The 23,698-nt window shown below is 54.5% G+C and overlaps 1 protein-coding gene across 3 annotated transcripts; it reads right to left on the bottom strand.

Annotated features, from left to right (window-relative positions):
* Positions 1 to 838: 838 nt before the first annotated feature.
* Positions 839 to 23,079, bottom strand: SMPD4 (sphingomyelin phosphodiesterase 4). Of its 3 annotated transcripts, none has more exons than XM_029921964.1 (20): positions 22,938 to 23,079; positions 20,623 to 20,706; positions 19,107 to 19,193; positions 18,103 to 18,245; positions 17,876 to 17,951; positions 17,170 to 17,278; positions 17,010 to 17,062; positions 16,329 to 16,480; positions 14,051 to 14,183; positions 12,708 to 12,779; positions 9,404 to 9,490; positions 6,748 to 6,893; positions 5,834 to 5,924; positions 5,101 to 5,201; positions 4,341 to 4,504; positions 3,665 to 3,870; positions 3,103 to 3,336; positions 2,747 to 2,878; positions 2,419 to 2,547; positions 839 to 2,302 (listed from the first exon to the last, which is right to left on the bottom strand). In XM_029921964.1, exons 2-20 carry the CDS (start codon positions 20,659 to 20,661, stop codon positions 1,973 to 1,975), a joined length of 2,484 nt encoding a protein of 827 aa, XP_029777824.1. In that variant the 5' UTR covers positions 20,662 to 20,706; positions 22,938 to 23,079; the 3' UTR covers positions 839 to 1,972. The 3 variants fall into 3 exon arrangements, with proteins under 3 accessions (XP_029777824.1, XP_029777825.1, XP_029777826.1); XM_029921965.1 differs by lacking the exon at positions 22,938 to 23,079 and adding an exon at positions 22,292 to 22,852; XM_029921966.1 differs by lacking the exons at positions 19,107 to 19,193; positions 20,623 to 20,706; positions 22,938 to 23,079 and having other exon boundaries at positions 18,099 to 18,177.
* Between the last annotated feature and the right edge of the window lie 619 nt (positions 23,080 to 23,698).

Here is a 23,698-nt window from a genome sequence, read left to right as displayed (position 1 = left end):
TTGCAGAGCGCTGCTCGTGCAGAGGGTCTGCTGTACTCGACACCAGAGGGGAAGTACGGGTTCTTCCCAGTTCCAGAGCCTCTGTCCTACGTCACCTGTGTTAAGCAGAGCCTGAGCCACCTGGGATTAGCAGTGGGGCCGGCTGACGCCTCGGGGTCTGCTGGATTTGGCCTTGGAAGGCAGTGGGGCCAGCATGGACTCCTGGGAACAGTGTCACCTGAAGGGCTGGCAAGCCTCAGCGGTGTGGGAGGCAAAAGTAACCATCCTACCCAGGGATGGGGGACACTCAGGCCTGGCCAAGCACCTGACACTCACGTGGGGCAGGAAGGTGCAGGGTTTCATTCCCAGTTGCAGACATGACCCTCTGAATCAAGGCCAACTCTGACATGCTGAGCAGAAGGCAAAATTCTCCCAGCCTAGGGGCCCCTGGGTGGCTCAGTTAAGTGCCCAATTCTTGACTTTGGCTCAGGTCATGATCATATGGTTTATGGGTTCAAGCCCTGTATCAGGCTCGGTGCTGAGAGTGTGGAGCCTGTTTGGGATTCTCTCTGCCCCTCTCCCTCTCTCTATAAATAAAACCTTAAAAAACCCTCCCAGCTTAGATACAGTTCAGGGCCCATCTGGCTGAGGCCAACTCTGGGCCCGGTTCCCAGAGCTCTCAGGGGCCTGCCCTCTCTCATTATGGCCACTTAAGGGTTTACAGCTGTCTTGGTCTGTTGCTGCCATAAACACTCCTGCCGTCCCCTTGGGGAGGACAGTGGTGCCCTTGGCAGTCTCTGCCATCCCCAACTGTTTGGGGACCCAGGGAGGTGACTGCACTGGAGGCTGAGCCCTGGCATCAGAAGACTCAGGAGCAAAAACAGCTTTATTCAGATCTGTGGTCAGTTACAAACTTGGCTTGATTTTTGGTCACAGGCCCCAGAATGCCATTATTCTGATTTCACATCAAAAGGTCAACATTTACAGTTTGGAAACTTAAAACAAAGGCTTGGTTGAAAATCACCATTGAGATGTTCTCTCCGGCGCATCCCTTGTAAGATGAATCCATGTGCTTGAGACCCTATAGGGATGACTTTTGACAGAGAATGTGTAATTGTCATGTAGTTTGAACATTCAAATGTCATAAAAAATTTAGTGACTTTGTACTTGGTTTTACTGAAGATACAAACAATGCCTTTGACCATCTTTGGTTGCAGCACCAGATGATGCCGGATTCCCACGGCCCTGCCACATCCCCTCCACCCATGGGCACGTGAGCCTGTCCCAGATGAGGCAGTGGCGTTGGGTTGCCACTAAGCAACGTGCTCAACAGCTTGGGGGCCAGAGAGCCAGAGGTGAAGCACTGTCCCACTGGGCATCTGTGCTCCTGGAGGATTTCTGCTCCTACAAAGCAGAACTGCAGACCCAGCCCGGAATTGCTGGCAACGCGTGAAGAATGACCCTCGCTTTGCCAAATGTGATGGCAAAATCTAGCTTTACGGTCAAGAATCAGAGAACCATCCTCTAACTTTCTCAGGAACCTCTAGAGATTTGGATTCTTCTCTGGAACCAAAGGCTGAGGTACCGTCCTGCTGTTGGCGGCGAGAGGGGACGCATAACACCTTGCCAACCTTAAGGATGGCAAGGTCCCTCTTTGGCAGCACTGACTCCCAGGCCTCACACAGCTAAAGCCTGGACAGTCAGGTTGGGGAAGTCCTGGAAGGCCATTTCACTGCAGGGCCCAGGGCTGAGGGAAGCAGGGAGGACCGAGTGGCTGGGTCCGGCGCAGTCCCGTGAGACTAACAGGCCCTTTGATGCCACTATCTTCCTTGCCAAGCCTAGACCACACCCTTCCGGTTTTATCTCCTCTCACGCAGTGCATGGCTCCAAGGTTGCAGGAAAGTGACCCTTGCTCGAAGGTGGCCTCTGAGGCTCGAGGGACAGGCTGTGTGGCCATCTTGCTGGCTTCCCTGTGTCAGCGCCCGGCCCGAGGTCAGAGCTGGTGCAGCTTGCTGCGCTCAGTGAGCAGTGTCATGGCCACAGCGTAGAGGAGGTAACCCAGCACGAGGAGCAGGGCGCAGGGCAGGGGCCCGATGCAGAATAGGGAGGCCACGAAGAAGGCCAGAAGCAGCGAGAGTAGTGTCTGGTAGTTGCCCAGGAAGCGCAGGCTGAGCCTAGGGCCACGGGGACAGCGGGCTGCACACCCTCGGGCCACAGGGCTCAGCAGGTGCCTGTCTGCCAACACGGGCTCCATGAGGTGGTAGCGACAAAAGCTGCCGAGGAAGTCAGCACGGGAACATAGGGCTGCCATCCGGCCTGCGAACTGGGCACAGACAGAGGCATGCACAGTGGGCGCAGGCAGGGCTGCACACTCCCCCGTTCTCTCCCCGAGGGTGGCGGGACCAGAAGCTGGGGGGCAGCCTTCCAGTGTGCACTCACCCTGCGGTTGATGGCAGAGGACAGCCGGAAGAGCATTCGGACCAGGCCAGCGATCTCATAGCTCCGGATGGGCTGCAGCTCCGAGTCACCCTGGTACTCAATGTCAAACCTCCGCAGCCCATTGATGATCTAGAAGCAGCAAACGGGGCGAGCTCCAGGTGAAAGCTGGGCCGTGTGGGCAGCCCTGCAAACACACCTCTGTGATGCCTCGGAGGCGTGGTCTCCACTGCCAGGGCTGCCCGGGTACCAGGGGAGGGGGCTGGGCCAGCAGGAGCACGGCCACTGCCATGCGCAGGGACAGTGGAGCCCTCCGGGTTGTGACCCTTACCTGGTACCGGCCCAGGGGCGTGAGGATGAGCCCGTCCTCCCCTACGACGCAGTCTGGGAGCTGCTTTTTCCCATTCTCATCTTGAGTTGTCCCCAAGGCAAGCGTGAGCTGGGCGAGCTGAGCCTCGCTGAGCTGTGAGGGAGGAAGCCCCATGAGGAGGACGCACAGCTTCCCGCTACCTGCCTTCATTTCGGGGTGAAGGGGGACACTGGGCTTCCCCCCTGGGGCTCTAACAGTGACAGCAAGGGAACCCAGGTGTGACACTGTGGGCATGGGCTGTATCTCCCACAGGCTGGGAAGGGGGTGAGGGCCACGGTACTAAACGCCAGGGAGAGGACAGCTCCCACCACCCGTACTCGGAACATTTGGCAAAGGTACTCCAGGGCCTTCTCCAGGTACTCGTCTGTCTTGCGGACGCTGTCCTGCCCCATCTCGTCCAGGTCGTTGGCTGGGTAGGAGCCGTTCGTGTCTGTGGAGCAGAAACCCAGCCACGACAGAAAGGGGTGGCTGGCTGTGCTCTCCCCACACTGGTCAGAGATGGACTTGGCAGTCTGCTTGGCCTGCGTGATGAGCTGAGCCAGGCGCAAGACCTGCGGGGAATGTGGGCAGGTCAGCCAGCTCGGGTGCCACCTCACACCACCCAGCCTCCAACAGACTGGCAGATGGACATGGGGGTCCCCAGCAGGCCAGGAGGAAGTCACGGTCTTTCAAGACCAAAATGCGCATATTCTAAATGTGAAAACCTTCTAGCAAGTATTGCCTTTACCGTCAGAAAAAAAGTAGACCCCATTGGAAAAAAAAAAAAAGGCCGGGGTACAGCGGTGCCCACCAACACCCAAGCCTCCTCCTTCCGTACAATGTGCGCGCTGTTCCCACAGCTTCAGGACAGCCATGTGGCCTGCGGGAGCCCCAACTCACCAGCGTCCGGACCTCGGGCCCAAACATCGGGGTGTACTTGCAGTCCTGGCCCTCCAGGCTGTAGACGTGGCTCTTCACCTTGAAGGAGGCGTCGGTGACGGCCGGGGGCCACGAGGACAGGAAGCTGCCTGTGAAGGTGGGCGCGGTGAAGAGGCGGTGCTGGCGGTGCGGGATGACGAGTTCTGGCTCCAGGAACAGCTGCTCTCCTGGAAAGCAGGACCCGACTCGGCATCAGCGGCCACGGCACTGAACACCCAGTAGCCACCGGCAGGCTTCCCGGTGCTGCCGATGCTTCTGAGGGGCAGGGACTGAGGGGCATGGGGACCTGACACCTAAGGCTCCCGGAGCCCCCACCAGTCTCAACAGGAAGGCCGACACTCACAAAAGAAAAGAAAACCAGAGAAGCTAACGCCCGACAAAACTATCTATGACATGACAGGGACTAAGACCGCTTTCTGATGCCAAGAGTCACTAGGGAGGTACAGCTCTGAGCACTGCTTCTCCAGCCCAGCGCCCCACACAGCTCCCACCCAGCACACCGCACCATGGAGAAGGCAGGGCGCCATTAGGCTCCGATGTCCACCTCGCCACTGGACACCAGGAGTCCCCATGCCACCTCTGCCAGCCTGCCACAACCCCAAAGGCACATGCTACTTCCCTCTGGCTAAGGGCTTACCTTTCTGGATCATTTCGGCCAGGTTGGGCTGGGCAAAGACTTTGGCCACACGGAATACCATGAGTGCGTTCTTGGGGCTGACCAGGTCGGTGCGCAGTGCGCGGCTCAGGAAGCCCACGAACAGCTTGGTGTACATCAGCAGGTTCTCCTGCACAAAGGGCGCCCTGGGGAGCGGGCGGCACATCAGGGGCCAGACCTCCCCCTGGAGGCAGGGCTACACCAATCCCTGCCCCCACTTCACTAGTGCTCTTCCTTGGGTTCCAGACTCTCCCCCGCCATGACCTCATGATGGCTGAGGGACTAGGGGGGCGGGGGGAGCAGAGGAGGATGCACAAGGGAGGCAGGGGAGACCTAGGCCTCCTACAGACACAATCCTCCACAGGATGAGGCCTGTCCTGAGAAGACCCAGGCCTCTGCGGCAGAGGCTGGCCTGGGCACAAGAGGGAACACGGAGAAGGCGGCCATGGAGTGGAGGCGCTGGCGGAGGCTGGAGGGTTGGCCGTGAGGAGGGGAAGGGGGGGCAGCAGCGGCTGCTGTGCAGAATGCTAGTAAAGAAGGGTCAAGGGGCATTTGGGGGCAAGTGCAAACATGCATCCAAGGGAGACAGTAACAGCAAGGGGGATGACACAGAGGAGTCACCAGCCATTTCTGCGGGAGATTCAGCCCAGGGCCCAGGCAAAAAAGCACATTCAAGAAGGGAACAGCCTGTGCCCCCGACTGGCAGCAGGTCCCCCAGGGACAACAGCGGGCCGGAGCTCACCATCTCTCTGGCACACACCGGGCCTGGCAGTCGCTGCTCTGAGCCTGTTTCTCAGGCGCATACCTCCATGGCTGCAGGTAGCTCAGCCACATCTCCAGGACCTGGTGGGACACACGTGGCCTGAGGGCCTGGAGGCTGGCCCTCTGCTGGGCTGTGGGGCTGGGGCTCCTAGCCAAATCCCTGGGTGGCCTGGGGCTCAGCTCCTGGTAGGCAGCTCTGGTGAGCAGGGGGTGACCTTAACTATGGGGCTTCGGTTCTCCTGGAGGCGCTCCCAGCTTCTCCTCCCACCCACCACCCTGAGAGGGAGCAGGAGGGAACTCAGCCCCTCCTACGATGTTTCTTGTTTTATCTTTAACAAAACAATTTTTTAATTTGCATACAGCTGACACACAATGTTACATTGGCTTCAATCCCTATGACATGTAACGCTCATGCTAGCCCTTCGGAAACATGGAATGCATGGAAAACGGGAGTGCTTTCCCTACAGCTGAGGGAGCCTGTGCAGCTCGATGGGGCCGGGAACCCACCCAGCGTGGACCCACTGGGTTCCAGGTCAGGGCGGACAGCTTTTCTGTACCTGGGGGTTGGCTTTGAAAATTCAAATGAGCAGAACAATGTGACTCACCAGACCTCTGCGGTAACAGCTGATTCCTTCCTGCATCTGCCCCATGGGCCCTCCCTCATCAGGCACAGAGGGCAAAGACAAAGAAAGCAAGATGGGGCTGATACTCACGGCTCTGAAGGATGCATCCAGGGGCCAGTGGCCAAAGCAGTGTTGCAGGAAGAGGTAGAGTTTCTGCTGGACAAACCTCGGGACGGCGGCCCTGCAGGGGAGTGGAGGGAAGAGGAGAGTCCCCTCATAGGTGAGCCAAGTGGCTCCCATTTTCAAGTGCCAGCTCTGCTGAGGTTAACACTGGGCACCCCTGAAGGTAAGGCCTCCTACCTTGGGCCCCAGATTTCAGACAAAGAAACCAAAGTTCAGAGAAGTTAGGGAGTGTCCCAAGGACACACAGCACACAAGTGGTTGATCTAGTGTGGTTCCTGTAACCACCTCTGCTTGGGTCACCACACAGAAGTCACCTGTTCTGCTGGCCCCAGTTGGCCTAGGAGTCAGGCCACCATCCCAGCCCTTTTGACAGAAGGAGGGGAGGAGTGGTGGCGGGGGGGGGAGGCAGGGGGAGGCAGGCGTGGGAGGGGGAGGGCACGGCAAAGAGCTCCGTCTCCTGTGACAAATGAGCCACTTTGCAGGGAAGGTGCTCCCAGCCCATCGGCATTTCTGGGTGTTCTGAGGAACGCAGTCAATGTAGAGCTCCCACTCTGCCCATCGCTGAGGAGGAGAGGACAAGACGGGGCAACAAGACAGGGCCTCTTCCTGGCCAGCCTGGTTCTTTCTACTGAAGAGGGCGGGCCTGGAAGGAAAGGCCTTGGCAGCCAGGCAGCCCCCACTCACCTGTGGAGCCAGAGCAGGGGTGGAGAGACAGACCCAGGAGGGGTCAAGGTGATCTCCCACCTGTCCCCCCCGCCCCACAGAGGCCTCACAGGCCATCTCCCACACCCTAAGGATAGGTTACTGTGGGCAACAAGTAGGTGCCAGAGGAGGCGGTGGCAGCCGGGGACACGGGAGCCCTGTGCACGCTCTGTACCCACCGTTTGAACTCCTCCAGGGGGCTGGTGGCATGAGAGTGGGCGGAGGGGGAGACCTGCTCAGGCTTCAGGCTGTTGGAAAAGGCGTGCAGGTGCTTTAGCAGCAGGCGCACTACCAGCACATGCTCTTCGGTGGGCGTGAACGACTCCTGAGGTTGAGAGGGATCGTGTCAGGACCCAGACCAATCTGGGGTGGGGACCCCAGCTCTGGCCACGTCCTGCCCAGGACCACTTCTCCCCAAAAGGGTGTGTGGGCCACCCACAGGGCCCTCCCTGGGCCTGGTGTGCAGCAGGTAGGCCTCACACGCCCGCTCTGAGACCCGCTAAGAACACACACAACAGGACAGGACGACTTTGCTAACAGACCTAAGTGCTTCCCCATGCTGACCTTCCGTGATGGACTCAGGTCATCGCTGCCCGGCCAAGTCCTTAGGGTCCCCCCCAACACCCCCAACTCCTGGCCAGCCAGAGGAGGAGCAGCGGGTGAGGCAGGCCAGTATCCCACCCTGGATCCAGACTCAGGATCTCCTGCCTGCCTCCCAGGTGTGTGGAGACAGCTCACTGGGGCCCCTGGCCTCCCTTTTCAGGTAGAAACACTTCCAAATTCCTTCTCCTGCTACAACCCTGACCCTTCCATCCGCTTCCTGTCCTGGACACAGCCAGCCGGGGGCTTGGCGCAGGGTGGCCCTGCCTCTACTGCTAATGGCCCTGAGGTCAGCACAAGACAAGACCCCCTCCAATCTTGTCAGGTGACATTCTGAGTCACAGGGTTCATGTAGGATCTTTAAGACCCGGGCCTGAGAGGAAAGCCTGTCTGCGGGCTCTCCCATGATGGAATACAGGGCCGGGTCTCCTGAGTAGCAGAAGACGGCAGCAGCAGGACCCACGACCTCCGGCTCCCAGCTATGTGGTGCCCAGACACGTTCCTCTCCCTGCACTCACCCCAGGCCTCTGGGGCCTGCACAACCTTGACAGAGCTTTTGGCGGCCTAGTCCAAATGCTGAGCAATGCTGAGGCTGGCACAAGCCATGCCTCCTGGCACAGCCCGGGCACCCAGCCACAGCCCAGCCACTGCCCAGGGCACTGCCTTCTCCACTCTCCTTGCCATGGCTCTGCCTCCACAGGCCTGGGCAACACACCAGACTCAATATGACTGCCGAAAAAGCTACGGGTCTTCAGGAGATTCTCTTCTGCTTATCTGTATGTTTAAGCGATGAATTTGCCTCATTTGAAGAAAAAAGATGTAAGATGTTTTCATAGGAATGGAGGATCGGAGGACACTGTTGCCAGGCTGTAACTCCCCACCAGGAGCCCCTCCCCTCATTCCTGGCCCCTCGCCGACCCAGCCACTATCTTCTCAGTGGAGGACAGAGCGTCTGCACTGAACCAGAACAGCCCTCCCTGCCACACAGGCCCTTCTGATCACACTGGAAGCCTTTTGGGCTATCTGCCTTCTGGACAGAAGCCAAACCTTTCTTCTGACCCCCCACCCTCAAGAGCCAAATCTCCACAGGAATCTGGCCACTGATGTACATGGCCTCCTCCACCTGCATGCCCTTTAGGGACACTTTCCCAAAGTCAGTGGCATTTCTCACTGGGCCCAGCCCGTCTCAGCTCAGCAACCCCTCCTCTGGTGGGTGGGGGAGGGGTTCTTACCCCTCCTGCTGAGCACGTTTCTCCAGGGACTCTGCTCTTAGCCAAGTGAGCCCTTCCGCAACATAGGCTGGAGCAGTACCTTCTGGGCTCAACCTGCCTCTGCCAGCCCTTCTGGATGATTCTCTTCCCTCTCTCCTCCCTTTGGCAGCTGTTTCTGAGTGGGAACCCTATGTGCACTCACCACCCCATCCCAGCAAATGTGATTTCTTATCTTGTGCTCAAATATCAGGTTAAATGTTGTGTGTCCCCCACTAACGGGGAACTGGACAGACCGCTGGCCTTGAGCACGGATCTAGATGCATGCTTTCTGCCCAAACTTCCTGACATTCATCTCATGAATCTGTAAACAACCAAACTCCATCAGCTCTGAAACAGCCTGCAGTCCCGAACTCCACCTACCGACCTCAAGACTTCAAAGCCGTTCACACCAGTCATCTCTGCCTAAAGCAGACCAGTCTCCGTGAGCCACTGTCTTGCTCTCGCCTGCCTCTGTGGGAGCACACAAGTCCACAAGAAGCCAGGCCCCAGCATGCTCAAGGACCAGCAGCCTCTCCGGGCTGGGGGGCCAAGCCCTTGTCCTCCCTGCCCTTTGGCCTCCCATAGGCTTGGGATTGACAGAACCACACCACCATGAGCCTTGGGGCTTCCCTGGGCTCAGTCAGTTCCTAAGGACCAGGCTCACAAAGCTGGATGAACCAAGCACAGAAGTCACCAATTCCCAAGAGCTTGCAACACTCCACCTGGCTTAGGACTTGGCCAGACAGATCTGGTGGCCCCACACCGCAAACCCGGGCTAGTCGGCCAAACTGAGGGCTACACCAGGCTAAAGACTGATTCTTGCCACCATCCCCAACACACACTGGCCTTGTTCTGTTTGGAACTGGTCGGAATCACCCCAGTTGGCCCCCGGCCAGACCCTCGCTTTACCACTGCACTGCCATGGGCTCCATGGCTCACACCATAGGGCAGGGGTGAAACAAAACAATATGAGAGGGGCCAGTACTTGGTAGGCGTGGAGGGCCTGGAGGCTGGGTTGGGCAGGGCTGTGGAGGGCGCTGGAGACACTGAGTCGGTAGTGCAGAACCTCCAGCTGAGAGACAACAAAACAGAGAAGCCAAGAGGAGGCAGGGAGGGCAAAGGGCGGAGGGTAGAGGACAGGGCAGGGGACAGGAGGGGAGAGACCAGGGAGGGACAGCAGGGAGAGAAAGACAAAAGTGAGCCCAGAAGTAAGGAGAAAAAACAAAAAACAAAACAAAAAACAAAAGCACATCAGTGACAATCCAAACAATCACAGCCCAGCAGCCTCAGGCCAATGGGAAACCACCCTCTCAGCCACCCAGACAAAGCCCTTCCTGGGGGGCAGACCAGAGCCAGGCCAGAGGGGTGCTCCTCCACCTGTTAGGCAGAGGGACAGACAGACCCTCAAGATCACTTGGGCAGCCTCCTCCATGTCTCTGGAGCTTGAAGGTCTCTCCAGCTCCCTGAGGTCAGCCTGACTCACTTTTCTTCCAGAGGGTCCTGCCCTCCCCAACCCCGAATGCTGTGTGCGGCACGTGCACACTGGAGCCCACCAGATCCCAGGAACCCTGCTGGGATACACTGCCGGCTACCAAGGCCCTGAAGGCCCTGAAGGCCCTGAGGTTCAGAAAAGTAACTTTTGAGGACCTAGTTCCAGATGGAGACTCTTCTGCTCAGGAAAGAAAAACACATAATTTGTTGGACTTCCCTGAATTGTCCCAAGGAGAAATTTACCAAATTGATATATGATGTGATCAGCTCTTAGGTGTCAAAGATCCAATCAGTGACCCCTCATGAATGGGCTGATTTCCAGGGAGGCACAGAGGCAAGGTTTAGCTCACCAGGCCTTACGCCCTCCACATCCCACATTCCAGAGATCATTAAAGGTGGTGTGAACACTCACAGGTTCGAATTCTGGGAGACCCACCCCTCCTACCTCACCAGGACTCCCCCCCTGCAGACATATAGAGCCCTCCATCAGTCCCAACCAGCCCCGAGAATCTGGCCATGGCCACACACACCCAGAGGCAGCTAGAACCCTGAGGCTGGGGCAGTCTGGGCCACGGTGATGACAGATGAGCTGGCTTAGCTGTCCACCCTCATCCCACCTCCGCACTGCCCCCCTGCAGCGACAAGGCCTGCAAAAGCAGTCCCCTTTAGCCAAGCACAGCCCCGAGCCAGCCCTGGCACACATCCTGCCCTATGAGGGCCATGCCTCCCACCGCATGCCATGCTTCACATGGGAGAGGACAGAATGCATGTGCCAGACCCTGAGGAGACAGGCACAGCCACAGAAACGCAGAGCAGGGGCAGGAAGCAGCACAGCAAGGAGGTGCCTGCCCTTCATGGCCTTCCTCTGGACCGGACCTGGGCTCAGTGACAGCTCTCAGAGAGGAACCAGCGAGCACGTGGCTCCCCTGCGGGCCTGCGCAGCCTGCAGGAACACAGGGCAGGCCCCACAGCGTCCTGCAGGATTATGCAGTCTTTACTGACCATCTGGCTCTCTGAAGCCCCTCTCAGCAAGCTGGGGCGGAGCAGAGGCCCGGGCGATCGGGAGAGAGCACACACCCTGGACCCGGGCTAGGCATGGAAGCGCCAATGGGACCTCTTGGAGCTGCATTTCCTGCATCTTTAACATCTGGAAACCAGTGACCCCAAGGCTAGGATTTCCACATGGTACAGCCCTGGGTAAATGGTAAGGAGCCTCGGATGAAGCAGACCTCTGTGGCTGTCTTTCTCCACTTCCCGCACACCAGGTTTTCTTAGGTTTTGTTTTCAGCCTCAATAGGAGACAAAGAAAAACAGGAGGAAAAAAACAAAACAAAACAAATTCATCCCTGGGTGTCTGGTGGGGGCTTCCCAGTTGCCCCCCGAACTACCAGTCATTCTGAGCGGCTCTGCCCCGCCCTGTGGTCTGGCCAAGAGGAAACAAATGTGAGGAAGAAGAAGGCCCCCCCTGCCCCGGCAGAGATGGCCCACCACTCCTCCCTTGTACAGGGCTCGGGGTCCTCACAGGAGACAGGTAGCCTAGAGGACCTCTGCTAATGATAGTGACTGCGCTCCCACTGGCTCAGAAAACTGAAGGACAGGAAGGCAATGCAGCAAAGCAGCCTCTGCCTCTGCAAAAGCCACATGCACAGGGGCTGAGGGAGCCCCCAGGGCTCTAGGGGGAAGCCTGGCCCCTGACCCCCACACCCCAGCCAGGAACATGCAGCCAGTCCACTGGAGAAGCAGCAATGGCAGTGGAGGCACTCAGTAACTCGAGAGGCCCAAGACGGAGTCCTGACTTTCCCTCTGTTCATGTGGTGCCGAGGACCGAAATTTGGGGCACTCTGCATAAGAGAGCAGCAGTTGGGGGCTGCTCCCCAAATGGGTACTCAGCAGCGCAACACGGAAGCAGGGCTGGTGGCGGACACTTTGCAGCAGAACAACCACCAGTTGCTGGAATCACAGAGGGAAGGTCACAGGCCACCCTCGTGAATTTTAGCCTAGAGAGTCTTAGTTCTTAAGGAATCTCTCAAGAATTCTGTCTGGCACTGACAAAAGGCAAAGTCTGAAGAGCAAATGCAGAAGACACAGATCACACAGTTGGTTACAGGCCCCGGTTAACATGTTTCAGGCTGTTTCATGGAATGCAAACCTAGGTGCCCACCCTGCCTAGTAAGAGGCTAGTAGAGCTGCTGTACCCTGCCCTCTCCATTGGGCTGCTGGCCCTGGGAAGGCTCCAGGGACACAGCTGCCTCCAAGCCTCTGCAAACAAGCATGCTGCTCTGTGAGGGAAGGGAAGAGAAGGGAGGAGAAGGCAGGCCAGGCTGCATGCAGGAGAGCATCAGACCCCACCCACTGCCGAAATGGCTGCCTGCCGATGCTCTGGAGGAGGTGGAGGGCAGCGTGGGCACCAAGGTGAGTGAAGTCGGCTGGGCACCACCTCAGCGGGAAAGCAGAAGGCGCTGTGATAGCAGAGGGAAGAGATCTGGATGTGACTCCTAGAGGCATTCGCGGCTCTCCTGTTCCCAGAGCACCACAACCTCATCCATTCCGGCTGCCAGGGAGGGGGCTCTGGAAGTAGCATGGGGAGGACCCCAGAGAGGACCTCCAGCCCTCAGGGTGCAAGCCCACCACGGAATGAAACACACCTGCTGTCCAGCAGCAGAGTAAGGGGTGATGGGGAGTTTCTGCTTCCCACCATCCAGCCCTTGACAATGAGCTGAGATCAAGGACAAGAAGCAGCAGATGGACCAGGCACACCAAGGCCAGAGCAGAAGGGATGAAAAAGTATGGCAACATACCTTGGCGTGAGGGGACTGCATTTTTTGGTACATCTCCAAGGAATAATGATGAAGCCACATTTCAACAAAAACCTGCAAGAGAGCACTGGATGGTCAAATGATTTCCATCTAAGGTACCCATGATGACTCAAGGGGCGGTTCTTTTCAACAAAGAGTGCTGGGAAAACTGGATATCTGCATGCAAAAGAATAAAGTTGGACCCTTACCTCACACCACAAACAATAAATAGAATGGATAAAAGACATACACGTAAGAGCTAAAACTTAAAACTCTTAGAAAGACAACTCTTAAAACTCAACCACAAATAAAAAAGCTACTCAATTCAAAAATGGGCAAAGGACTTGAACAGACATTTCGCCAAAGATGAATAGATGCTCAAATGATCAACCATGAGGGAGGTGCAAATCAAAACCATAGGGAGACACCACCTCACATCCACTAGGATGGCTATAATAAAAATAGAAAGTAACAAGTGTTAGCAAGGATGAGAATGTAAAATGGTGCAGCCACTGTGGTAAACAGTATAGAAAATCCTTAAAGTATCAAATAGAATTACTATACGACCCAACAATTCCCCTTCAGGGTATATACCCAAACAGATTAAAATCAGTCTCTAAGAGATATTTGTATATCCATGTAGAAACAACTATTCCCAATAGCTGAAATGTGCAAACAACCCAAGTGGCCATCCCCAGATGAACAGAAACACAAAAAAGGGAATATCCAAATGACAGAACATTATCAAGCCTTGGGGTGCCTGTGTGACTCAGTCGGTTAAGCGCTGGACTCCTGATTTTGGCTCACGTCACAATCTGATAATCATGAGATCGAGCCCCACGTCAGGCTCTGCACTGAGAATGAGGCCTGCTTAAGATTCTCTCTTTCTCCCTCTCTGCCCCTTTCCCCTGCTTGTGCTCAGGTGTGCTCTCTAAAATAAAATAAACAAACACAAACAACAACAAAAACATTACTGGGGCAGAGATTTAATATCCAAATGATGGTGAAACATCTCCAGCAACGTGGGAACAGGTTGGAGATGTCGAAGGTGGGGAAAGCTTTTACACGGATCCACTGGAAACTGAACAGAAACTTTGTCATTACCACGAGAAAGACAAAACTATAGACAGGGGTGCTAGAATGAGCAGCATTACCAGTGACATAGAGGTCAGACAGACGGGTGCATTTCTTCTAGTCTCTGGTTCCTACATACCACAGCAGGAGAACACCAACACTTCAGAACCACTCGCAGGCTGAGGACAGTCTTTAAGCCTCTGCCCCCAGGGCTGGAAGGTGGTCAGGCAGTTAATTTTGAAACAAAATGAAAAGAGCCTTCTCGCCCTCACCTGGAGCAGAGTTTCTGACCTCCAGATCTCATGGGAGGCGGGGTCTGCATTCACAGATGTCTGATGAGAGATGTGTCGCTTCAGGAGGCTGGTGTGGTGGAGGCCATAGGAAGCAAAGGGCATGGCTGGGGTCCTGAGGGAGACACAGACAGAGGCCTGCATTAGGGGCTCCTGCTAGCACAACCAGGGGCAATCTGAACATCAATATCTCTGGCAACAGTAACCATTACCACCTGTTGAATCATAGGACGACCCCCCTCCCCAATATCCACTTAGAGATACACAATAATGGACAGGGAAGAAGAGTCTTTCCTACCACGGAATGCCCACTGATAACTATAAGCAATGAAAGCAGACAACTATCATCTGGGAACCATCCAATTAATAACTGATTTGGCTGATGACAGTCAAGGGATACAAACACCACTGATAATTACATAGTCTCAGTAGATCTTCCCAACAAATCCCTCTTGCTATTTAATTTAGGCACAAAGGGGCCACTTAATTTTATGGTAGGAAAAGCTGGCCAACTTCCCCCTGGCTCAGCGTTCAAGACAATGTCGCAAGCACACAGACTCCAGGGGCCTCTGGGCCTAATCGCTAGGAAACACCAGAGAACTTAAGACATGGCGTTTTGCACACCTCCAGGCCACACGCTTCAAAGGTGTTGAGATCAGGAAAAAGGGAAGACTGAGGGAGTGTTCCATGCTGGAGGGGGACCAGAGGCAACCACACGCACTTAGTGACCCTGCACTGGGGTGTAGACACTAGTGGGGTAGACAGTGCAGCCCAAATGGGGTCTGTAGATTAGACGGTAGCCTGGTAGCAATACTCATTCCTTGATTTGGATTAACAGTGCCGGAGGCTGCATAGGAGAATGCACTGGCTTTTAGGAAATATACTCCAAGACATTAAGAAATAACAGGCATTGGGGCGCCGGGGTGGCTCAGTCGGTTGAGCGTCCAACTTCGGCTCAGGTTGTGAACTCAGGATTTGTGGGTTTGAGCCCAGCATTGGGCTCTGTGCTGACCACTAGCTTTGGATTCTGTGTCTTGTTCTCTCTCTGCCCCTTCCTTGTTCATACTGTCTCTCAAAAATAAATAAAATGTAAAAAAATAAATAAATAAAAAAAGTAAGAGAAATAACAGGCTTTGTACTTATAACTTACTCAAACAGTCCAGACAAAACACATACAAATAAAGAATGAAATGATTCAAAAATGTAAGTGAAGAATCTATGAAATTTTTTTGTTATTCATGGCAAGTTTTCTAGAAGTCTGAAATTCTATATCAAAACGAGCCAACAAAATCAGGCCCAGAGAACAGCTTGGCAGCTAAAACCTGTCTCCAAGAGGGCGTGAACCCAGCCAGCCCCAGTCCTTCTGGGCTACAACATTACTGATGCCTGGGCACCCTCTCCCCAGTTCTATGCCCCCACCTTCTCCCTTTAATCCTACTTCCTTGGGGCACCTGTGCACAGGTGAGTTCTGGGTCACGGCATGGCTCATGCCAGCAGACATGGGGTGGGCCTGAGCCTGCCTCCCAGGGAAGAAGGTGCACCAGCAAGATTAAGGAGGGTGAGGAGAATAAGTGGCAGCTCCCAAGTCAAGGGAGTGTCTCCTGGGAAGAGGCAGCCAACAGACGGCTGGTTAAATACCTCCCAAGGCCTCAGTTCACCCTCAGGTTGAGGCTGGCTGTACGCTCCCTGCAAGGTCCAGCCACAGCCCGGCCTTGGACTGGCACGAAAGGCTCTTGGCCACAGGGCCTCTGGCTCAGGCCAAGAGGTGGTCCTGCAGCCTACACAGATTCTTCCTGTTCTTATTCCTCCACATGTCAGCCCTGCTGTGGCCTGCCCACAGGCCCTTTCTCTCCAGCACCCCCTGCCCAGTGCCATTGATCGGCTCTGGCAACAGAGCTTTGAGCCCCCTGCCACCGCTTTGGTGTGGGGCTTGGATGCTCATGTGGGGAGGGGTGCTGCAGACAGAACACAGCCCACTCTCAAACCAAAGCAGATCCTGTCCTTGTGGCCACAGGACCTGATCACTGCAAACCCAGCCAGAGACATCCTCCTTACCCATTCCCTCTGCGCTAGGGCGGCTGGGGTTGGGGGTCTCAGGTATAAGAAAAGTTGGGGGGCCATGAACAAAGATTGGCACTACTGTCCCTATGAGCAATGCCCACTGACCAGGCCACTCCATTGTAGAAGAACCAGGCCTTAAAGGCTAGCCGCAGGAATGGGCCACCCCAGGCCAAGAGCCAGAGCAGCCAGAGAGCCTTACCTGGGAGCGGGTGAGGGGCTGGGCCCCCCAGGACTGGAGGAGAGTGGGGGGAGCACACTGCCTTCTGTGGGCAGGAACCACGACAGGTATCTGTCCACGAGGATGAAATAGGCACAGTCTGAAGTTCGGATATGGATGGTCCCGGGGAGTGGCTGGAAAAGCAAATCTGCATTGGTAAGTAGCTCTGGGTGTCACCCCTGTCTGCTGACCCCAGCAACTGCAGGGCTCAAATCACTGCATGTGAGCCCTGGGACATGGGCCATCTCCCAGGGGTCTTACCACAAGCACCCTGGGCAGTGCCAGGAGCAAAGTTCCCACCACAGGGGGGGCCTGACTAGACCCCACAGTCCTTTTTGGCACGTGGGAAGATGGCGTGCAGCAAACTTCCTAAGGAGCTCTGCCGTGTGCCCATGCCCAGTAAGTACTTCCCATGGGAAGCTTTCCCAGCTACCACTGGCAGTGCCCAGGTCACCTGACATTGCCTGTCAAGTCTGCCCACCAGCCTGTCATCCTCACGAAGTGAGAATGGCCTGACACGCAAAGGCTGGAGGAGGATGCAAAGGAGGAGCTGGAGAACCGAGGCGGGAAGGGAAAAGTGGAAGATAAAGAAAGTCCTAGGCCACAGGCCCCAACCTCATGGGGACTTTGGTAAAAAGCCGCTCAGGGGCATCCCTTTTTTACCTTCTGAGTGATGAGGCTCAAAGCAAAGAAGAACATGTAGTACTCGAACGGATCTGATGGTAGCGTCAGGGGGCAAACGGGCAAGGTTGTTGGGCCACACCCAGCATTGTGTCTTGGCCACCCGTGGCCTCCCCACCCCTGAGGAGCTGACAAAGGATACTAAGCACCAGGTTCAGGCCGAGGCCACCCGTCGGGGGGAACTGGACCTTGTTGTGGTACAGAGGGCTGTCGGGGAGCACGCGCTCCTGGATGGATGCCTTCACAGGGCCCTGCAGAGAGAGCGCATTGGGCTTGTGGACAGAATTTGGCAGGGTGCCCCGTGCAGTGCAGCCTTTGGGAGGGGTGCAGAGGAGACAATGGGCACTTGGACCCTGCCTGGAAGAGCAGTGCTGTCCCCTGGGTAGTACCTGAGCAAGAGGGCCTCTGCTCAGAACTGCTCACACCATCCTCAGGAACACCCGCGAACAGCAAGGGCAACAGCTGCTTGAATTTCTGAGCCTCGTCAAGCACTTGATGTTCCCCATCTTCTTTGCCTCTCATACCCACTGAACAAGTTACCCCTTAATTTGCTCCTTCAGCTGGAGACTCAGAAAAACACCAACTGGTCACACGGCCCTGCCTGCCACTCAGCCAGGAACAAACCAGGAGTATGGCGCCTTCTCCATGGCCAGAGTTTGGAATGATCTTTAAGAAAAGTCACCACTAAAGTTCTATGTGTGATGCCCCCAGGCCCTGAGCAGACACCATGGCTTTGCGCACACTGCCACAGCCCCCTCAAGCCTTGTCTGCTTGTTCCCAGCGGCCACAGGCGCTGTGCCGGGAGTTCTGCCCCTGCACGGCTCTCACCCCGAGCACAGCTTACTTACAGGCAGGTAGGAAACTGGAAAGTCAAACTTATAATCTTCGGCCTGGAGCTTATACACCAACTTCATCATTGGGCCACTGAACATGAAATCAAACCAACAAAAACAGGGCAATGAACTGCAAACCATCTTGTTCTGATTACTTCTGAGTTTTGAGAAATACAGTGCTTTAAGAGTGGGATCACCACGAGGAAACATCCAGCCCCCTCTCTGATGACAAACCTACCTACCCGGGGTCTAGAAACTCCATTGCGATGCTGTACTCCACAGGGCTCACCCGTCCCTGTAAGCAGCGCAGGTTCCAGCCGATGAGGACGCCATCCAGGCTGCCGAAAATGCTCTCTACCAGCCATGGGAAGATGGCGTGCAGCTCCTGAAATGGTGTGCATTGGGAGGCTGTGGGCAGGCTTGCTGAGGACCGGTGCTGACAGCCGGGCTCCATGCCATGTGAGCCTCCCACACAGTCTATCCCCGTGCCGCAAACTGCCCAGCTTGTTCATGGAGTGTGTACACCTGAACTGGAAATTTCTGGGGTGACTGATGACCCATGATGCCAACCCTGTGATCATCAGTGAGAATCCTTGTCCAGGCCAGCTGCCTGGGCTTATAGTTACTGCTTGATAATTCTGGGTGTGACTTAAATATGCCTTTTCACTATTTTCATCAGGGTTTCTCAATCTTTTGGAGCTGGATACTTCCTTGTTGGGGTGGGGATTATCCTGAGCATTTGGGAATAGTTACCAGCATATTTGGCCTCTACCCAACTTGATGCCATCAGCACCCTCCCCTGTGGGACAACCAAAAACATCTCCAGACATTGCTAAGTATTCCATGCAGGACAGAATCACCTGTGGCTGAGAACCTCTGGTCTACATGGTGACATGTTTAATTGTGTCCATAAATGTTGACAGTTATAATACTGGATCAGGCCTCCATCAAGGGCAGTGCTCAGAGGTGGGAATCAGGGGCTATATGAATGTTTTTCAGGGGCACCTGGTGGTTCAGTCAGTTAAGCATCCAGCTCTTGATTTCCACTCAGGTCATGATCTCATGGTTCATGGGATCAAGCCCTGTGCAGGGCTCTGCTTGATAGCACAGAGTCTGCCTGGGATTTTCTCTCTCTCTCTCTCTCTCTCTCCCTCAAAATAAATAAATAAACTTAAAAAAAAAAAAAAAGAATGTATTTCAAAGAGTATATGAGACATGCCCCAAAGAGATACTAGCAGAGCTGTACCTTTGCTGGAAAATCCTCGATGACTTTAACCAAGTCTTGGCACCGCTGTGCAAAGGGCTTATTTACAGAGTCAGCTTTCAGGCTAGCCTAGAATATAGAACAAATTGAAAAAACTCACGAGCATATTCACTTGGCGGCTTCTGCGGTTATCCTGGCTCAAATCGGAACAGAAATCCAAATGATAGGTAGGGGTGAGACATACCACCAGCCTGGTTCCCTGGCGCCTCACGCGTCAGGTCAGGCATGTCAGCGGACTAAAGGACGCAACTAGGAGGCAGCGGGGTCCTTTGCTCTCTACACCACCAAGTCTCAGGCTTCTTCCCTGCACCCTGTCAGGCATCCCCACTTATAGCAGAGCACTGGAGAGCTGTATGACTGAAGTGACTTCCACACAATCCATAAGCAGGGGGTCAGCTCCAGGGTCAGCCGCACAACCAGAAGAGGCCCCTTAGGAGACCCCTCACAGACCACAGGGTAGTCACTGAGCGTATACACACAAACTGGAAATTTCCCATGTGGTGACCCCACTGTGATCATCAGTGAGGCTGCCAGCAAAATGAGGGTGACAGAGGCCCTCTAAACCAAGCTACCCTTAATTCAGTAGATAACGAACCAACTAAATTCATTATCTGAAGAAACAAGGCAGGCAGGCGTGAAATGACAGATAGCTTTAAGCAAATGTTGACTCTAATCAGGAAGGTGATGGACAGGCTAGGAAACATTCAGACAAGAATTAAGTAAATCTACCCAAGGTCTCTGGGTATAGATTAAGACCAGGAGAGAACGCCAGCATTTGAGACAAGAGGGTTTTGCCCAAGGATATCTAAGGCCTTAGCCACCTTTAAATGAAGGTGGTGTCTCAGTCAGAGGTGGAGACCTGGGCTGCACGATGGGAAGGTGAGCAGCATGCCTGATCTCTACCCACTCGAGGCCAGTAGCGCTGCAGCTGTTGGGTCTAGAGGGTGCACCAGGGAAGGATGTCCTTCTGAATAAACGTTTATAAAAAGTAAACGCAACTTGAAATTAGGAATCCTCACCACAGATACCTGCCTCACACCTAATTTCTCGGAGTCATGTTTAATACTTAGAGTACAGCCCTGGCTGCCCCGGCAAGCAGGGTCCCTGTCCCTCCATTTTCCAGGGATGACAGTTACGATTGTTAAAATACCCCATAAATGTGTAAAGGTTTACAGGACATGCAAATGCTGATGTATGTCCTTTCACATGCTCCGCCCCAGACCTCAAGAAGTAGTGAAAATGGCATTTGAATCAGCTTATCTTGTAGCTTAGAAGCTTCTCTTGTAGATGAGAAAAACAGGGCTCAAAGGTTGAGTAAATCCAAAGTTATGCACCATTAGGGGGTTGAGCCAAGTCTAAGGTCTCTAACCCCAAGTCCAATGTTCTTTTCCTCAGAAACCCACCAACGGAAAGTTCAAGTCAGTGGCTAGGATTCTCAAGTCCCTCAGCTGTAGAACCATCACCCATCATCAACTGACATGCGGGCAATGACACTTACCAGGAGGAAGCTGGGCTGCTGCAGGTGAGGGAACGCCATGGCAGCCTCCTGGGGAAAGTTGAAAATGGCCGTCTTAGGAAATCACTGTGAAAAAAACCAAGGCAAGATCTCAACATCTGCCACACAACACTACACTAAAGCACAGGCTGTGCTGCCAGGCTTCACGTTTTACAAAAACGTCATTCTGACACAGTCCATGGTGGCCAGCTTCGGAACCAAGTTTGCAGTGGAGAATCCGTGGTAACGCCTGTACAGCACTTGCTATGTGCCACGTCTGGTTCTAAGGACCCTCTGCGTATTTCCTCATTTAATACTCAGCAGTAGGCAAAATTTTAAAGATAGCCCATCAAGATTCTTATCCCTGTGTATTAGATCAAATGCTCATTTAGGTACTGTGAAGGAATTGTGCAGATATGATTGAAGTCTCAAGTGGGCGGACCATATGATACAGAGCAGTTCCAACTGCCAGCCAGTAAGGAAATGGGAACCCTAGTTCTACAGTCCAAAGGAAGTGGATTCTGCTGGCAACTTGAAGAAGCCTGGAAAGATTTTTCCTGACAGCCTCTAGGTAACAGCAAAGCCAACCAACACCTTGATTTCAGTCTTGTGATATACTAAGCAGAGAACCCAGCCAAGCCCTCCTAGACTGACTATAGAACTGAGATAATAAACAGATGTGGTTTTAAGCTGTGATGTTTGTTAAGCAAGAATAGACCATACATCCTTACAAGCCTGCGGGGCCAATACAGAGAAAGAAGTGGTAGCAAGAGAGGAGGTAACTCACTTGCCCTCACTCACCTGGTAAATGGCAGAGCCAAAGATTCTAATATACAGACCTCCTAACACATCTCCCACAGAGAAAGGTGGGTGAATCTCCTGAATGTCACCTGTGCTCTTTGAGAATGAATGGAGGGGAAGAGCCAGCTGAGGAAGCTTTCGAAGGAGCCATCAGAAAATCAGGAGCAACTCTTTAGATTCCCCTCTCTCTGACCGCCCAGGTCAGAAACTGAAAATATCCAGACTTGAACAGGAAGGTAGCCTGCCGAGTCCCATTGATGACGGCTTTCCTGGCACAGCTGTGCCCACAGCAAGAGTAAGGGTGCTGAGGTGGCAAATAAAAACGTATGTGGATGGAGAAAGACTAGATGCCATGAGGCAGTGGAGCTGAGAAGGGGAGATGTGCATCTCTGCTTCTTGGCAATATAAACACCTCCCAAGTTTTCTTCAAATCTTAATGATATTAGCTATCAAATTCAGAATTGTTATTGTTTTTTTAATGTTTATTTCAAGAGAGAGAGAATCCCAAGCAGGCTCTACATTTGAACACATGAACTGCAAGACCATGACCTGAGCGGAGATCTAGAGTGATCACTCAATCAAGCCCAACAGAGCCACCCAGGCAGCCCTATCAAATTAAGTTTTAAGGAAAACTTGAACCAAGTGGCCAAGAGAACACTGATTAAACTGACCAAAGCCAAATGATCAAGACAGCATAAAATCTGGCCTATTTGCAAAGTGCACAGTTTTAAGAGATGAGGAGGTGGAAGCACCTCCTTTTTCGAGGAAGCCTGCACAGGCAGCAGCTGAAGAACGGGGGCCCAGACGCGCCAAAACAAAGAGGACTATTTCCAAGGGGCAGTATCTCGTGTGCCCTCTTCTCCAACCCTACCACAGCCAGGCTCCTCCGTGACATCCTTCTCCGCTGTGTACTAAATGTTCCCTTCATCCGCCACTTTCTTCAATCGCTGCTTCGGATCTTGTTGGGGTGTCTTCTGAAAGTGGCAACGCCAGTCATTCCAAGCAAAGCGCACTACTGACAAGGCCTCCCTCCGGTTGCGCCCTAAGAAGCGGAGTATGCTCCCATTTGTTGCTCACAACTATACTGTGAAGTGAGCATCGGTATCTCCATACTACGGAAGAAACAGGCTCAGAAAGGTCGGTCCACACAGGGAGGAAGACTCAGGCGAGAATCCACACCCGGCTCTTCCTCCCACACAGCTTGTCGAGCCCAAGGCTCAACTTTAACTCGAATCTCTCCTTCCGCCAATTCATCAACGAACGTTAACCGAGCACCCACCCGGACGGGGTGTGCGAGGCGCGCGAGAAGGTGGCATGAATGTGCAGTTCGGGAAGATGGCATGAGAGCGCAGCCGGGCCCTTGGCTCCCCAGCCTGCCCGCCCGGCTGGGGGAAGAGACCCCAACACCCGACCTGAGCCCTGGGGCTTGTGCAGGAACGGAAATGACTTAGGCGGAGGTTCGGGTGGGGTAGGGGCGGGACGCGGGGGCCGTCCCGCACGCGGCCCCAGCCACTCACCTGTGGGACCCATAAAGTAGCGCGCCTAAGGGAGGGAGACCGCCTTTCGGCTATCCGGCGCCGAAATGTCGTCATCAAGCTGCGCTTGGCGTCACGCCTCCCCTAGCCAGGCGGGAAACGCCACACCACCTATGTGGGCAGCTACCTCAAAGGGCGCGTGCGCAAAGTGAAGGCCGGCGGGGTTTATGGGTTACACCTCCGATGCGCGTGCGCAGCGGGGGCTGTTGGGTACCTTAGCCCTGAGTTCCGTTTGCCCTGTAAGGAGCGCGCGTGCGCTTGCTAAAGAGAAGCTGTTTATTAAGGTCCTGGAGGCGCGCCCTCTAATGGGGAACTGGTGCAAGAGAAATTATGCACTGTGCATTGACTGACTGACCTTACGATAGGCGTTTATTGAGCGACTTCAATATGCCAGGCACTGCGCTGGGTGGTGCTGCCCAAGCGAGAATGACCAAAACAGCCCGACCCTGATGGCCCAGAAACGGGTCTCTCAGGTTTGCCACGGCATCCCCCACGCCTAACACATCTCTCTGTTGTGGGATCACTGGGTACGACCCTCACAAAAGAATTCTTGAGATGGTCCATGCAACTTAGCACGTTCATTTAAGTAGCACGATACAGGCCTGGTGGGCAGAAAGAGCTGCATTTTTTGCGGTATGAAGCTAGTGATTATATGCTTAGTGCTGAAGGGCAAGAGGACATGCAGGGAGTATTAGATCATAAATGTCTTGGAATTTCTACTCCTAAAACTACTTTCACAAGAG

This window comes from Suricata suricatta, chromosome 14, assembly GCF_006229205.1.
Source record: "Suricata suricatta isolate VVHF042 chromosome 14, meerkat_22Aug2017_6uvM2_HiC, whole genome shotgun sequence".
Lineage (NCBI taxonomy): Eukaryota > Metazoa > Chordata > Mammalia > Carnivora > Herpestidae > Suricata > Suricata suricatta.
This window is presented reverse-complemented; position numbering and strand designations above follow the sequence as displayed.

Bases quoted from the DNA above. Each gene is read 5' to 3' on its own strand.
- SMPD4 (XM_029921964.1), bottom strand. From the start codon at position 20,661: ATGGCGTTCCCTCACCTGCAGCAGCCCAGCTTCCTCCTG. The intron at 5,925-6,747 runs GTGGGTACAGAG...ACTCCCCTGCAG, and splicing joins CCCCTGGAGGAGTTCAAACG to GGCCGCCGTCCCGAGGTTTG. The intron at 2,548-2,746 runs GTAAGGGTCACA...TGCTGCTTCTAG, and splicing joins CGCCCCTGGGCCGGTACCAG to ATCATCAATGGGCTGCGGAG.